We start from the raw sequence: 16,840 nt of genomic DNA, 5'->3' as shown, positions 1-16,840 counted from the left end.
GGGTCCGAGGGGCCCGTTCAGCCTCCTGCCTCCGCTGGAGGGTCCGAGGGGCCCGTTCAGCCTCCGCTGGAGGGTCCGAGGGGCCCGTCCAGCCGCCTGCTGTAGCTCCATCATCATCCTCGCCTGCTGCAGCTCCAGGGCCTTCAGCCTCGCCTGGCCCAGCCTCCGTGTCTTCAGCCTCGCCTGGCCCGGCCTCAGAGCCTTCAGCCTCGCCTGGTCCGGCCTCTGCCTGTGCTTCGCCTGGTCCGGCCTCTGCCTGTGCTTCGCCTGGTCCGGCTTCAGCCTGTGCTTCGCCTAGCCCAGCCTCTGCAGCCTCGCCTGGTCCGGATCGCCATCGCCTGAGTCGCCGCTGTTGCCTTCCGCGCGGTCGGCCCCCTGAACTGCTCCGTCGTCTCCCTCGACGCCGCTGTTGCCTTCCGCACGGCCGGCCCCCGGACCGCCATCGCCTGAGTGGCCGCCGTTGCCTTCCGCACGGCCGGCCCCCGGACCGCCATCGCCTGAGTGGCCACCATTGCCTTCCGCACGGCCAGCCCCCGGACCACCATCGCCTGAGTGGCCGCCGTTGCATTCCGCACGGCCGGCCCCCCGAACTGTGTCCACGTCGCCGCCGTTGCCGTCCGCACGGTCGGCCCCCTGAACTGTTTTGGACTCCTGTGCTGTCGGCCCCCTGAACTCTTCTGTTTTGGACTCTGTTTTTTCCTGTGTTCTGGTGTGCTTCGTTTCTTTTGGTTTTGGACTCGTTTTTTGTTTTTGTCTTTTGGCCTTCTGGTGCTCCGGTTTTGTTTTGCTTCGAGCCCTCCTTCCTGGGCCCCCGCCGCCCGCCCGGGTGGTTTTCTGTTTTTTCTGGCTGTTTTGTTTCTTGTTGGGCTGTCTGGAGCCAGCCTTTGAGGGGGGGGGGGGGGGTACTGTCATGATCCTGGGTCCTTTTGACCCAGCGTTTTGTGTTTTCTCTTCGAGATTTTGGTTCTGTTCACCTCTAATTGGTGTTTACCCTGTTCCCCCCCGTGTGTTCCTGTTTTATTGTGAAGGTCTGCGTCTTATGTGAGTGTTTTCAGTTTGCCTCCCTGGTCTCGTCATGTTAATCACTCCCAGCTGTGTCTCCCACCTGTGTGTAATCTCCCTGTGTTCTGAGTGTATTTAAGTTGTATTTTCTGTCTTAGTAATCGCTGGTTTGTCTGTGTTGTTTCCCCTCGGTCTCCCTGCGTCTCCCCGTATGTATTTCTCCGGACCTCCCTGCATCCTCATTCTGGTTTGTCTTATTAGTTTACCCAGTTTAGGTTTCCGGTTTCATGTTTTGTCACCACTGCTGTTTGTACTTACACCCCTGTCAATAAACACTCACCTGCACCAGAGCTGCCGCCTTTTGGGTCCTTTTCTACATTCCACACGGCTTGCCCCGGCAATCCGTGACAATGCCGACCACTTGGTTATGGCGTTCCATGTATGCCTTGCTTGCTAGCATATTGCACCCTGCTGTTATGTGCTGGATAGTCTCTGGGGCATCTTTACACAGCCTGCACCTGGGGTCTTGCCTGGTGTGATAGACCCCAGCCTCTATGGATCTTGTACTCAGAGCTTGTTCTTGTGCTGCCATGATTAGTGCCTCTGTGCTGTCTTTCAGTCCAGCTTTGTCCAGCCACTGGTAGGATTTCTGGGTATCAGCCACCTCCTCTATCTGCCGGTGGTACATACCGTGCAGGGGCCTGTCCTTCCATGATGGTTCCTCGTCTCCCTCCTCTTTCTTGGGTTTCTGCTGCCTGAGGTATTCACTGAGCACTCAGTCAGTTGGGGCCATCTTCCCAATGTATTCTTGGATGTTTGTTGTCTCATCCTGGACTGTGGTGCTGACACTCACCAGTCCCCGGCCCCCTTCCTTCCACTTAGCGTACAGCCTCAGGGTGCTGGACTTGGGGTGAAACCCTCCATGCATGGTAAGGAGCTTTCTTGTCTTTATGTCAGTGGCTTCTATCTCCTCCTTTGGCCAGCCTATTACCCCAGCAGGGTACCTGATAACGGGCAGGGCGTATGTGTTGATGGCCCGGATCTTGTTCTTACCATTCAGCTGACTCCTCAGGACTTGCCTGACCCTCTGCAGGTACTTGGTGGTTGCAGCCTTTCTAGCGGCCTCTTCATAGTTCCCATTTGCCTGCGGAATCCCCAGGTACTTGTAACTGTCCTCTATGTCTGCAATGTTGCCTTCTGGTAGTTCAATCCCCTCACTTCTGACTACCTTCCCTCTCTTTGTTACCATTCGACTACACTTCTCCAGTCCGAACGACATTCCAATGTCATTGCTGTATAGCCTGGTAGTGTGGATCAGTGAATCGATGTCTCGTTCACTCTTGGCATACAGCTTGATGTCATCCATGTACAGGAGGTGGCTGACAACTGCTCCGTTCCGTAGTCGGTATCCGTAGCCAGTCTTGTTAATGATCTCACTGAGGGGGTTCAGGCCTATGCAGAACAGCAGTGGGGACAGAGCATCTCCTTGGTAGCTTGATGGTGACTTGTGCTATGGGCTTGGAGTTGGCCTCTAGTGTTGTACGCCACATCCCCATTGAGTTCCTGATGAAGGCTCTTAGGTTCCTGTTGATCTTGTAGAATTCTAGGCATTCCAGTATCCAGCTGTGGGGCATTGAGTCATAGGCCTTCTTGTAATCAATCCAGGCAGTGCACAGGTTGGTCAGTCTGGTCTTGCAGTCTCAGCTGACTGTTCTGTCTACCAGTAGCTGGTGTTTTACGCCTCTGGTATTCTTGCCAATCCCTTTCTGTGCCCCACTCATGTATTGACCCATGTGCCTGTTCATCTTAGCCGATATGATGCCTGACAGGAGCTTCCATGTAGTACTGAGGCAGGTTATTGGTCGGTAGTTGGATGGGACCAGTCCCTTCTTGAGGTCCTTGGGGATCAGGACCGTTCGACCTTTGGTTAGCCATTCCGGGTGTCTCTTGTTAACTAGCAGCTGGTTCATTTGTGCTGCCAGACGCTCGTGGAGTGCAGTCAGCTTCTTCAGCCAGTAGGCGTGAACCATGTCGGGCCCTGGTGCTGTCCAACTCTTCATACTAGAGACCCTTGCTTGGATGTCTGGTTACTGGACCCTGTTCTAGGTTGCTATGGTCTGCCCTCAGATCCACTAGCCACTGAGCATTGCCGTTATGGGTTGCGTCCTTCTCCCATATGCTCTTCCAGTATTGCTCCGTCTCCAGCCTTGGTGGTGCTGTTCTCTTATTGTTCCCTTGCCACTGAGAGTACACCTTTGCTGGTTCTGTGGAGAACAGCTGGTTTATTCTCCTGCCTTCTATCTCTCTGGTGTACCTCCGCAAGCGGCTGGCCAAGGCTGTGAGTCTTTGCTTGGCAGTTTCCAAGGCCTCAGGTATGGACAGCTTTTTTTTATATATATATATATATATATATATATATATATATATATATATATATATATATATATATATATATATATATATATATATATATATATATATATATATGACACAGTGCTATGCAAAGACATTGAGAAACCCATTATTTCTTTATTATTTGCTAGGAAACACTATTGAAATGTATTTAAACCTGTTACACATATATTATAGAAATAAAGCATATAACACAAAAACAGAGTTTGTAGACTTCAAACATTAAATATGATTGTTTAAGACCACCGTTACTCTTCAACAAAGCATTAGGCAGCTTTCTTGTAATTTCTGTAAGTAGTCTTCAGGAATATGTTGGGTTTTTTTGTTCTGTTCTCAGTCAAGATTATCCCATACTCCTTGTTGAGATCAATCGACTTCTGGTAGAGTGAAGAATGGAGTAGGCGCGTATATTGTGCTTTTCCGCCCTGACCTGAAACCTATCGTGGGGTTTTTTCGTCCCAAACTTGATCGGCTTCTTATTTAAATGAATAGTATTTCTTTGAAAAGCTACATGGCCTCTGGAACCAGACTGACGAAATAAAAAGACAACAAAAGAAATGACTCGCCTTCCTCAGCTAGCCAGATGAGCATGCCCGCCTTGGCCAGCTTACTGGAGGAGCACCAACAGTCCATATCAAGGACCGTGTCCTCCGACATTAAAGCAGTGCTTGCCTCTCTTAAAGCTAAACTGGACACGGACAAGCTACACTGACTGACCTGAAGACCAAAGCCAGCTCGACAGAAGAACGCATCCAGGCCTCGAAGCATCATTCAAGCTTGTGCTAAACTCAAGAACAAGAATATTGACTTAGATGGACGTACTCACTGGAACAACATCAGGATTATTGGCCTGTCAGAGTTCATCGAGGGACCCTGACCCTCAACTTTTTTCTCTAAAGTCCCAATGAAGATATTTGGGGAACAAGTGGAACTCCGCCAGAGCTGAATCGCGCCCAGTGCACCCTCGTTCCCAAACCACGACAGGGGGACAAGACCGGGGCCAATGATCATGTTTTCATCGACACCAAACTAAAGAGTTGGCCTGTAAATGGAGGAATGACTTGAAGCACAGAGTCAGTGTTGGGTTGAGGAGCAGAATGAGAGAGTTGGTTTATCCATTCATTTATTTCCAGAGATCCAGAGAGATGCGGCGGGCAGAAGGGCAGGGAGGTGAGGTGAACGCGGCTGAAGCATGTAGCCTGAATGGATGAGTTGTGACGGACAGCCAGCGAAGGTTATGCAGCCTGAGCAGGTGAGTAGTGGCAGATGACCACCGAAGCGAACTGCAGGGGAGTTGAGTATTGTTCCAGGAACAGCAAAAGCAAAGTAGAGACACAAGGAAACTGCAGTTAAAATACGAAGATGCAAATAACAAGAGAAGAGCTGAGTTACCACGATAGGAGTAGCTGACGGACTGGCGATGAGTAGAAGGCTGCAGTGGCCTGCTGATTGCCTCTGATGGAATCACAGATGGGTGATGCAGGTCTGGAAACAAGCCAGCACGAAAAAACATCTAAAAACAGCAGACACTCACTCAGAACATGACACATCTGCCATAGATTTCTTTCTTCTTTCTTTTTTTTTAGTTCCTCCACTGCTTCTTTTGTCCTACACTTGTCCAGCTCCCTCAAATCTTTTAAGGACACACTGCACACCATGGAAAGATATGCCATGTTTTCAGCTAATAGCCCTTTGATTTTTACCTTGTTGGTACAAAGTCTTTTATGTGTTACTCACATATTTTAAAGTACCTGTCCAGTTTAGGTGGCATTTTGAATCAGATAGTCAAACGCGCTAAATCTATTCAAAGCTATGATCCAGTCCTGGTTTTACTTTTGGCATCTGACATAACTGGTCTGGAAATGTTCAGCGTGTTTTTGTTTCATCACAGCTCATGGGCTGCTTTCCTGTGATATATGTGCTTGTGCATTTATTCAAGTGCCCTGGGGAGAGTTTAATTTACAAGGAGTGAAATGCAGTAGCTTGTATTTTAAATGAGCTGCTCTTACGTTTTTTAGTCAAACCTCCTTCTACCATTTATGCTACCTTCAGTCATCGCCACTTCTCAGACTAAATGATCAAATGAATTTTACACCAAAGCCATCAGCATAGTTTCTAAATCAGAAACTTCACTGATTCATTCATAAAAAACTTTAAATCTTCATATAGACCAGTTATAGCAGTACCATTGGTAGATGTGCTATGTGAAGCCTACTAGGTCCAGCCAACAAGCTGTACTGTCTCAAGACATGTGGTGTCACTTATGGAAACAAACCTCAGCATTATAGTTGACTCTTAATGATAAAACACAATGAAATACAGATGGCAGCTGCAGAAGTTTGGAGAGATGAGATTACCCTGCTCTGAGCCCCCCGAGACACTCTGTCCACAGTGATCCACAACACATCAGAAACTACGGTGGTTAAGAAGAGCTGTCGCTAAAAATTTACAGCAGAGAGACGGGAACGAAACCCAGATCCCTGTTGTGGGAATCTGCATCAGGCTGCATGAGATTTGACTGGAAAATTTGAATATGCAAATCCTGGAGAGCAGAGCTCGTGATCTGGAATTAATTTAGTCCAACTGAAACTGCAGTGATGTTGTGTCTACGGAGAAAACACGCAGCCGATCAAAGAGACGCACTAACTGTGGGGAAATAAAGGGGAAGAAGGGCATCATTCACAGTCGGATGTTCCTGTAGCACATCATCTTTTACTTCTCGTTGCATCACCTTGCTGTCAGAGCGGCTCGCCACCTCACATCATGGTCCGCATGAAGGTGTACTTTCTTGTAGCTGTACTATACTGCTGCAATGATTCAAGGTGATGAATTGAGACAATTAAACTTCATAAAAAAATTATAAGACAGAGACGTTATGGCCTGCAGTAATACTGCGGACATAAAAAGCAAAAAAAGATAAATAACCTGAGAGAAAGGAAGGAAGCTGTATATGTAAAAATGTCTGAAATGTTCATGTTTCTTTCAACTACTCAGACTTAATTTTCAAACCAGATTGCCATTTCAACTCACGCAGTTCTGTGCTAGGCACCTAAAATGGTACCTTAGTGGGCAGCCTGGTGAACCAACCATTTAGTCGTCTTTCATGCTGCACGCATTCTTCATCCCTCGGCCCGTCAGAAGCGAGCAACTTAGCGTCTCACCAACATCATTTCAGTTAAGGCAGAATCTGTTGTTCCTCCAGCAGTTACTTTGTCTCAACCTTGCTCAAGCTTTTCATCATTTTTCTGGCTCTGACACAAGAGGATGATGATGATTAAAGTGAATCCCGCCAACAAAATTCTGATTGGTTTTATTTTTTTATTTTTTTTTGTAACACCAGACTTGTTTGAATCACTGACAAAGCCAAGTTGTGGGTGGGTCTGGCACCAGGTTTTTTTCTTTTTCTTTTAAATATATGCCTGAGACTAGTTTGTCCATCTTGGCTTTGTGTATTTCTAGTCTGATTTTTCCAGGTTGAAAATTCTAAATTTTGATGGCAGTGACGGCTGACTTTCAGGTCCATGTTGTGTACCGCTCGGGCTCCACGTTAGTTCCACTTAGCTCTGAATTGGTGCGTGTTTGTGTTTGTCTCCTTAAGAAGATTGGTGTGTGCTGTGATGAGAGTAGAGGGGCTGCAGGGACATCTGGCTAACTGACTGTAAGCTGCTGTATTACTTCCCATTAAGAGTCATTAAGACCCCAATTATAGTTACCACCCCACAGTTCACACGCACACACACCGGGGGTCTGCAATTACATTCAGACAGTCTTTTTTTCCTCTTCTGCACAGGGTGCAGTAGAGAAAACCCAGGTTTGGTTTATATTTAAAAGCATTGTCCCGCATTTCTTTAAATACTGGACTGAAGCAAGAGGAGCGCTGAAACAAAAGAAAAGTTCAAGGTCATCTGCAAAAATAATGAGCCTCGCTGAGCTTTTATCACAAGCCAAAATCCTCCAACAAAACACAGCATATGGACATTAGATAACTAGTAAGCAGCTATCAAACTACTTTAGTTTTTAAACCAGCACCGCTACAGGTCCAAGGCACTGATGAAATGAAAGAGCAATCCGTGCAAACTGAACTCACGGTTTGGGTAATGCCAGAAGAAAACTTCTGAGTTCAGCCTGCATAAGATACAGAACAGAGACACAAAGATACTAAAACAACATTTACTGCAATCCAGAACCGGTCGTTAGCACTGATGCTATTAGGAGCCTAAGTATGAATTCATGTCCAAAGGAGATAAATAAAGGAGATATTCATGTACACTTCTGAAACTCTGTTGTAACATAGCTAAATACTCATTTTGTTATTAGTTGTGGTATTTATTTATTTATTTTTGTGGAAGTGTGCAGGGGGGTTTTGTTAGAAGGCCCAGATTCGCTGCTTTATCTGCTCATCCCGCACAGACGCACAGAGAGAGAGAAATCTCATACAAGCATGTACACAGTCGGACATCTTCAGGTCCCATCTGAAGACAGTCTGCTCCTGCACACCACACACACACCTCTCAGCGTAATACACACATGCACAGCTGGAAGGCTTTCTATCATGGAGAGATAACTACAGGCTGAGAACAATAGACCATCTCTTCTCCCATCTGGTGAACCGGGGGATGAAACTTCATTTACATTTCAGACCCACCCCAACCCACCTCAGGGTGTGTGTGTGTGTGTGTGTGTGTGTGTGTGTGTGTGTGTGTGTGTGTATGGTGGGATGGAGGTGGTGAGTTTGTGGGGTAATGGAGGGAACAAAACGAGATTCATTTCAGGGTGAATTTGGGATTATGAATTAACATGCCGCTGTGCTGAAAGACTTCATTTACAGCTAATTGAGTGTGTTGGCTCATTGAAATGGCTGTTGTGTTAAAACTTGTCTGCCTGGCTGGTCTCTGGGCTGTCTGTGTGTGTGTGTGTGTGTGTGTGTGTGTGTGTGTGTGTGTGTGTGTGTGTGTGTGTGTGTGTGTGTTTGGAAAAAGCCAGGGGTGGTAACCTGTACATTAGCGAACAGCTGTAGTTTAGACGTGTGAAATTAGATGTAAAAATGATTATAAAATGTGACACCTTCCCCCTCTCTCTTCCTCCCTGTCTCTCCTTTGCAGGTGAAAAGCCCTACAAGTGCTCATGGGAGGGCTGCGAATGGCGCTTTGCCCGCAGTGACGAGTTGACACGACACTACCGCAAACACACCGGAGCGAAGCCATTCAAGTGCAACCACTGCGACAGGTAAACGGATAGGCGGCACAAACACAGCAAACACGCAGTGCAGTTTACATTTGGAGGACTTTGACGTCCTTTATCTGGCCAGGATAAAAAATAGTTTTTAATATACAAGCCAAAGAGTTGTGTATCTGTAAGGTTTTGTTTGCAGCTAATTATTTCCAGTTTGTTTTTGGTCACTGTGACACATTTCTATGTATAATTAGCAGGTATCTCTTCCTGTGCGAACCACCCATACAGTCAATAGATGCACCCTGCAAAACAAATTAGCTTCCTTAGTTGACTGCACACTACTGTCTTATCCAAATATGGTCTCTTCTGCCTCCATAAAGCCAAATCAGAGATGGTGATTCCATCGAGCTGCTTCACTGTTTCAGTGTAATTCCTGCCATTCTTGAAGGCTTCTTCTGCCGGGACAAGTCAAGATGCCTAGTGAAAAAAAAAGACTATTTCCCTCATTAGGTTCCACCAAAAACCTCTAAATCCATTGATTGTTAGTCGTACTTTCACTTACTTAGAACTTCCACCTATGCTGAGCGGTGCATTGGGCAGCTAACAATCTCCATCGTCAGTCAGCGGCGACTGCTTCGGCTTCATCCCAGGCGATGTCGACAGTTTTCAGATCATCCATAAACGTTCGAAGCCATGTGATCTTTGGTCAGCCTCGCTTTCGCTTGCCAGTGTTGGGAACCATGTAATGGCAATCTTGGCCGGGCGATAAGGGGGTAGATGTAGAATATGGCACGCAAAGTGGAAGCGCGTTTCTGCGACAACATCGGCTAAAGGGCGGGTGCCTGCTCTTTGAAAGACCTCTTTGTTCGTTATCCCGGTAGGAAGTTCTCAGTTCGCCATAGGCCTCGTTGCATATTCAAGCAGTCCAAAACTTAGATGAAGAGCTATTCATTTGCAGAGTTGCAAATGAATAGCTCTTCAAGTTGAAGCACAGCTTTATCAGTTTGAGTCAGAGCCATCTAGTACACATCCATCAACATTGGGAAAATGGCACTATAAACCTTCTCGCAGAAGAGGTGAGATCACTGATGTAAGTGTATGAAAACTAAGATAATGTATTAGTCTTTCACTAGTAGGTTAAAGGTTTAGTACTAATACTCTACTAAGCTAGGCTTGGACCTTGACTCTTGAGATCCATTTTTCCCAGCCTCAACAGTTTGCTAGCCAACCATATTTGCTGGTACCTAAGGGCATGTTTAAGGTCTGAGCATTAGCCTGTGATGGAACCATTTATATTAGTTCTTCCTGTCAGCTTTTGTTGTTGTTGTTGTTTGTTTGTTTTTTTAATTGCTATAGTTTCCAAAAAAGATGTTTCCAGTATGTAAAGTCCATTTTGGGCACAGACACAGATAGCTGGAGATATGACAGCTGAGCGATTATTCCTGTTATGCTTCTGTGAAGTTCGCTTAAAATCCTCCACAGAGGGCGGATGAGTACTTGGTGCATTGTATATATAGAAAACAGACCCTCACGTCTGATGATGAAATTTACATCATTTGGACATGAGTGGACCTCGGTGGATTCACGTATTCGAAAAGTATAACTGAGACCATTTGGCACATTGAATGTAGGCTAAATATATCACAGAGATATCTTATCAGAATCACTGAAAATGATCAAAGTTGCATCTGGTAAGACAAGAGCTGCTAATGAGTTTTCTACTTTTCATGCTCGCTGTCAAATGCAGGAAAAGTTGGCTACAGTATCACAGTGCTTTAGTAAAATGACCTCTGAACATTGCTGACTGTTACATCCAAAATAGCAGGAAGTCAGGTCATTTTTTAAAAAGTTAATAAATAAATTACATGTTTTTCCTACATTTACTGTAGATCTAAACTTTAACAAATTTTACCTTCTTTTATTACAAACAAGGGGGTAAATAAGCACAAATATTAAATGCGAGAAGAGATTTTAAAGGAACGTGAGCAGCTGTGTGCAAGAGGAGTTCAGGATAAAGTGTCAGGATGAAGATTCACGACTTTATTTTAGAGTATCGTCAATTTAATGGTGAAATATGCTATAATGCTAAATTAAATCAGTTCCCAGAGGAATACATGTTAATACTAACGTGTAGATCATGTTATGTATTAAATTGTATTTTTTGTGTGTGTGTTGCTCCTGCTTTACCAACTCATGTCTGATGTGGACAGAGGAAAACAAAAGAGAAGCAGATGAAGGGGCGTACGCTTTAAACTAAAGTCTAAGTCTCCTGCTAGAAAACAACCAGGGATGTGTGTGTGAGTCTGTTGAGAGTCATCTTGTCACTGTTTTGTGTTTGCTTCTTAGAGGAGAGAGAGTGTGTGTTTGAAAGTGTGTGTGCTTACTCATGCTTCTGTGCTGGCAGTTAAATGGATTCTGGCTATTGGCAAGCAGGCTACAGCTAATTGAGTGGCACCAGATGCCAGCTCCACTTTAACATTCACTCTCTCTGAATGTGTATGCGCCTGTAATACCTTTCGAATGAAAGAAACACACGCACACACGCAAACTTTTGCCCTAGAGACAGTGTAATTGGCTGTTGTGGGTTCTCTCTAGTTAGGATTTTAGACATAAACCCCCCAGAAACCTGCTGGAAAGCTTCATAATCCAGACTGAGAGCTGGGACTGTATTAGCTCTTTCCTGGCACATGCATAAATGCACAAACACAGTATGCAGACACCTCACACTCGCATGCATATTGAGCGCAAAGATGTTTAGATGCAAAGTCATATCGACTTGCATGAATAATTAAATGTCCGGGCGTATAAACGCAACACTTTTGACACACAATGGCGCAGACGTAAGCCGATTCAGTCGTAAGCACAGCTGAGGCTCTACCTGAAGCAGGGCTTTCAGTGCGTGAGGTAAGGGCGCCGTTCATCCGCACAGACGCAGATGTTTGCTGAGGCTCTCCAAAGTGAGTCATCAATGCAAAGCATGAACGGCGACATCGAAAAAATAGCAGCTGCTTTGATTAAAAGTCCTTGCCTTTAAATATAACTACAGACATGGATTCAGACTCTTTGTGCAGCAGGCGCATTTTTTCCATCTTTAGGTAAAAGTTTGAATTTGTCCAACACTTTCCTCTTTTCTTTTTGTTAATCTTAAACAACGTCACTGCCTTTCAGAACAACTCGTCTTAATCGTGTTTTCACGTCTCCCTTTTTGGCTTTTTAGTGTTCAAATTACAAGGTTAACATAGCGAGGGCGCACGCTGATTTGTACAGTAGTGGACAAATGCACACACAGACACACACATCTGTGGTGGGTGGAGTCAGGCAAATATTACCATGAGAATGGCAAGAAGTGGCAGGCATGGAGAGGTTAACATTAGCTAGAATGTTCAATCTGACACAATTTCTCCTGGGGAAACAGACACACAGACACACGGCGGTCTGTTATTAATCTCGCCTAATCAAGCGGGGACCCCCCGATGGTTCCTTGGAGCTGGACAGAGGAGGTGCGGGGGGAGAGAAAGGGAGAAAGCAGAGTTTTGAGGAGGAAACAAGGGAGTGGGGGGTTACCAGCTGGTCCTGAGACTCTGCCCCCCCAACATTGACAAAGTAACTTACATGGCCATCTGTCCAGCCACACACACACAGACTGGTGCAGGTGTACAGTAGGTACCACACGGCGAGCTTAGAGCTGAGGGGAAACACTAGACCACAAAGCAACAAGGAGCAAAGTTCAGCTGCACCCTCACTCCACGCTAGATTTTAGGTGAATTAACAGCTGGTCCACGTATACAGAAAACCTACAGCAAAGACAAAAAACCAAAGAAAAGAAAAAAATACAAGAAGTCGTCTTCTTCTGGCATGAGTTTAAAAGCTGACTTTTCTTTTCTTTTTTTAGACGTACATGTTTTGTTTCAACAGCATCCCAGCAACCTTGACTAAATGCGCACTGGTGCGTTGGTAAAGTCTGCAAGCAAAATTGAATCCTGTGGACTGAAGGGCCAAAACTAGAGAGAGAGAGAAAATGACTTTTATTAAAATCAGCTTAGAAGGATCTCACACAGGAGCAGAGATGAAAAAGCAAAAGTGGCTGACAGATGGTGTGACTCAAAACAATCGTCAGAGGGATTTAATGACACCCAGTAGGAAGCGGCACGTTTACGATTCTAGCGAATGCGGCTGGCATCTTATCCTAGTCAACCTGTTGTTGGCGTCTCTCTGCATCAAACACTGTTGCTTCATGGAACAGTGTTTCTGTTATTTTCTTATTTTTTTGTTGTTTTTACTGTCAAACCTTGAAGTAGAGATTATTATTTTATTAGCGCTGGGGAGCAGAGGTTTGTATGAGCAAACAGTAATATATGTATCAGAGCCCATCACTCGCCCCTTAGTGAAAGTGTCTGATCACTTATTTTGCTTTGAGCTGATTGGCTTTCACTTCATATTGGGATCTTCTTTTTTTTTTTTGCTATTTTCATCTGGCTTTCTAGCAGCTTGCCCAGCTCAAGGCAGCACACAACTTAGCGTCCTTCAAATGAGGTTTTCTGTAGAATCGAAAGGCTGAAATTCAGAGAATAAATCTCAGCAGAAGCAGGTCGTGCTGCAGTTTAACGATTTGGGTGTTTGGCTGTGTCTGGTTGTCTCTATCTGGAACGAACAACAACCTACCTATACACACAACACACGCGTGCACACGCTCGCACAAAGAATAGGCTTGACTAATTAATAATGAATAAAGCCTCTGGCAAATTGAATTTTTAATTTTCTCATTTAAGTCTCGCCCACATTTTGTTTTGCCTTTCCTTTAGTCATATCGTTTGTGATTTGTTTTATACTGGATGTTCAACTTTAATGTCCTCGCAATTAATAAAGTACTGGCAATAAAATGAAAATACTTGTGACGCTGTCAGTTTAATATTATGTATCGCCAGCACCTGGTTTTGTGTCCCTCTCTTGCATCAGGTGCAGCCAGTACTGAGTTAAATGGTCCGGCATCAGAAAGCACTGCCAGCCTGTCTGCATTAGTGTCCATGTTCACGGTGCATATCTAATTAGTTTCTACAGTACTGTTTTACTCTGAGCTGGAGGACTGACTTGGGGGTCTGGCTGTGATTTATGGCGGTGTTTGAGTCGCATTTAGGAAATCACCGAGGCTGGCTTGGCCTCTATTCATCTTTACATCACGGTTTCACTGGTGTGACCCGGTGAAGCGAGAGCACTTAAATTCACCGTGGTGTTGAAATGAACTACTGTGCTTCTCTACTTGTAGATAATCTAGCTCTCTTTCTTCTTCTCTTAGTCTGTCTCTCTCTGGTTGCATGTTGGAATCTTACTCTTACCTCTAACTCAGATGTGACTCTCTACAAAGAGCTTTTGGAGGTGTCAAAACCATGTTTTAAGAAAGTATTTACTTGAATTTATCCTATAGACTGCAAAATGAATAGTTTGAAATTCAGTGTTTAGAACTGTACATGAAACCAATATTCATTCATTCCTCTTATCCAGTTCAGGGTCATTGGGACTGGGGCCTGTTCCAGAGGTAATTCCTTCTTGGGTACATGTTTCTCCATCACCTTAAACAGACTTGGATAAACTGCAATAACACTGGTCAAGAGTATTGTAAGTGTTAAATGCTAACATTTGCACAACAGTTGGTAAAGAAAAGAAAAGAAGAAATGATTACTTCAATGTCGGAGAAAGCTGATGCTGATTTGTTGTTGAAAAAAAAAGAAAAGGTCGAGAATTTTACAACTTAGAATAAAGGAAAATTCACGTATTTTGAAATAAAAATTATGTGTGATCATCATAGTTGTTCTACTGATAAAATTATTTCCCTCAGTGGTGGAACACTGATAACTAATTCCATTGCTATTGTATATTCATACATCTGAAAAAGTGCCGCAGGCCTGGCTAGTCATAGTAATAAAGGTAACTTGGTACTTTGCATCATTGGTCACGTAGGACTGAAGTTCTAATACTGCACAGTAGAAAAACACAGGATAACACAGTAGAGGCTGGGCAGTTCTGCCAGTTTGGGTTTCAAGTATTCCTTTGTAAATACACAGAAAAGTATTTTAGTGGATTTTGAGGTCTGTAGACTTGATGCTTTTCATTTGATGTCCTCACATCCCCTCTGCCATCATTGAAGAAACTTCCAAACTCTTAAATGCATGTCATGGAGACAAGCAGCACAGAGGCGTCTTAGAGAACAGAAATAAGTGTGTCCTTCCTCCCCCCTCTCTCTCTCCCCTCCTTATCCTTTTTGGGAGAAGCTGTAACCTAAGGAGGAGAAGCTAGCAGAGACATTAGCATAGTGGGGGTTATCATCAGGGTGCGAAAAGTGTGGAGAGTTTCCAGCAAGTACACATTGCCGGTGGGAAGTTCAAGGAGCCTGTGATTATAGGGATTTTCCAAAAATTACACAGAGCCAGTGGGTATTTCAGGGCCCTGGGACTGTGGCTTATTCTCAGATAATAAACAGAGCCGGTGGCATCAATTAGCAACACTTGCCAACCTGATGCATTGTGCTTATTTTAGTGCGAATATACAACGAAAGAGGGCTAATTGAGCCTTTGCAGAGCTGCACATTTGTCATTTATATAACTCTTTTTTTTAAATTCATTTTTAAAAATTCATCTCCTGCTTTGCCCAAGCTCTCATTTCACATGCATATTTCATGCTTTTCTTTGGATATTAAAAGGAACATTTCTATGTTTCTCCACAGGTGTTTCTCCAGGTCGGACCACCTGGCCTTGCACATGAAGAGGCACATCTGAAGGACAAGAAGAAAAGAAAAGGAGCAGGAGGAGCACGAGGAGGAAGAGGAGGAGCAGAAGGAGAAATAGGAGGAGAGATAGGAGGACAGAAGGATGGGCAGCCATGCTATCGACTGCCTGCGTCATATCCCCCCCGCCGCCCCTCCCCCAATCCAAACACCAGTAGGCTCAAACAGCCATCGGGGGGAAAGTTGGGCAGGAGGAAAAAGCGAGGAGTAGCTAGATTGTTGTTTTTCTTTAAAATTACACATCACGTTTGCAATAGTAAACACTTCACACACACCTGTCTTTGAATGCATCACCCCGGTGAACCCCGGACACTCTCATGCAGCTCTGGGGGCTTGGACACTGCCAGATCAACATGTACTCAACTTGCTTGACAAAACATTTTCTCGCCTTCTTTCTTTTTTTCTTTTTTTTGAAACTTTCTCCGTAGTCAGTGTGTTAAACTTATCGAGTCACTTTGGATGAGCAGAAACTTTTAAATATCCATGTAGTCAGCTGTTAGTGCTTTACCGGCTTTTGAAATGAGATATTCGACTGTTTTTTCTTTTTCAGCTTTCTTGCTCTTTTCTTATCGACGTTTCTCATACACGGAACACACAAACCGTCACCTGCCGCAGTCAGCTCCAGTACTCATTGTGAAGAAAACAACAATGCCAAATCTGCAGGAGAGAGACTGTACGGATTGACTCCCAGCACGGGTGACAATCGAACCCACGGCCCGGGACACCGCTGGTGTGCCCACGGGGCCTCGGTCAGCGGGTGCCGCTGCAGCTCTCAGGCTCTCCTCCAGTGGGTGTTTTGCATCTCTCACCTTCACCGAGATGCCTGCCGCCTCCGCAGGCCATCTGACAGAAATGCGCAGCGACACTTTCTTCCCTTTTTTCTACTTAGAGGACGATAATTCTTCTTCTTATTGTTATTTAAAAAAAAAAAAAAAAGAATGACACATTTTTTCTCTCTGTGAGGAAAAGATGTCTTAAAACTCACAGCAATGTGTTTGAGAAGAAAAAAACTACAAAAAAAAAACTAAAAAAAAAATCTAAGAAGACTTTAACAGAATGTGTGGGATGAGAAGGAGAGCGTTGTTGGTCTTTATAATCTCCATGTGCACCGACTGCATCTGCAGACTGCAAGAAATCAGTGGATGAACAAACAACAGAATCACACAGACTCTCAGAAAAGGGGTTTGTGTCTGTGCTTTTTTTTTTTGGACTAAAATAAAAAACAGAAAGTAGAGAGGTCTTCATTTGTGTGCTGCTCTTTCTGCCCTGTGACTCCCTGCAGCTGAAAAACAAAACCTTGTTATGACCTCTGTGGTCTCGTACTCTACAGCAGCCGGGCAGAGGATTGCTTAAAAACTGGGAATATGTTTCTTGGTTATTTGTTTTTCTTTTGTTTTGTTTTTTATTTTCTTTTTCATTCTGATTCTGAAAGTCATCCTCGAGCGCTTTCACAGACTCTGAGATCTCATCTCCCTG

The 16,840-nt window shown here is 44.7% G+C and overlaps 1 protein-coding gene across 1 annotated transcript in view; it reads left to right on the top strand.

Annotated features, from left to right (window-relative positions):
- Window positions 1-16,598, top strand: part of klf7b (Kruppel like factor 7b) — a 66,834-nt gene extending 50,236 nt beyond the window's left edge. Inside the window, exons 3-4 of the mRNA XM_085384075.1 lie at window positions 8,517-8,640; window positions 15,305-16,598. Coding sequence (XP_085240201.1) covers window positions 8,517-8,640; window positions 15,305-15,356 — 176 coding nt within the window. The 3' untranslated portion in view covers window positions 15,357-16,598. The remainder of the gene's footprint in view (window positions 1-8,516; window positions 8,641-15,304) is intronic.
- Window positions 16,599-16,840: the final 242 nt, after the last annotated feature.

Source organism: Rhamphochromis longiceps, linkage group LG16, assembly GCF_057381845.1.
Source record: "Rhamphochromis longiceps isolate RC_006_pf linkage group LG16, R_longiceps_female_GT1.1, whole genome shotgun sequence".
Taxonomy (NCBI): domain Eukaryota; kingdom Metazoa; phylum Chordata; class Actinopteri; order Cichliformes; family Cichlidae; genus Rhamphochromis; species Rhamphochromis longiceps.
This window is presented reverse-complemented; position numbering and strand designations above follow the sequence as displayed.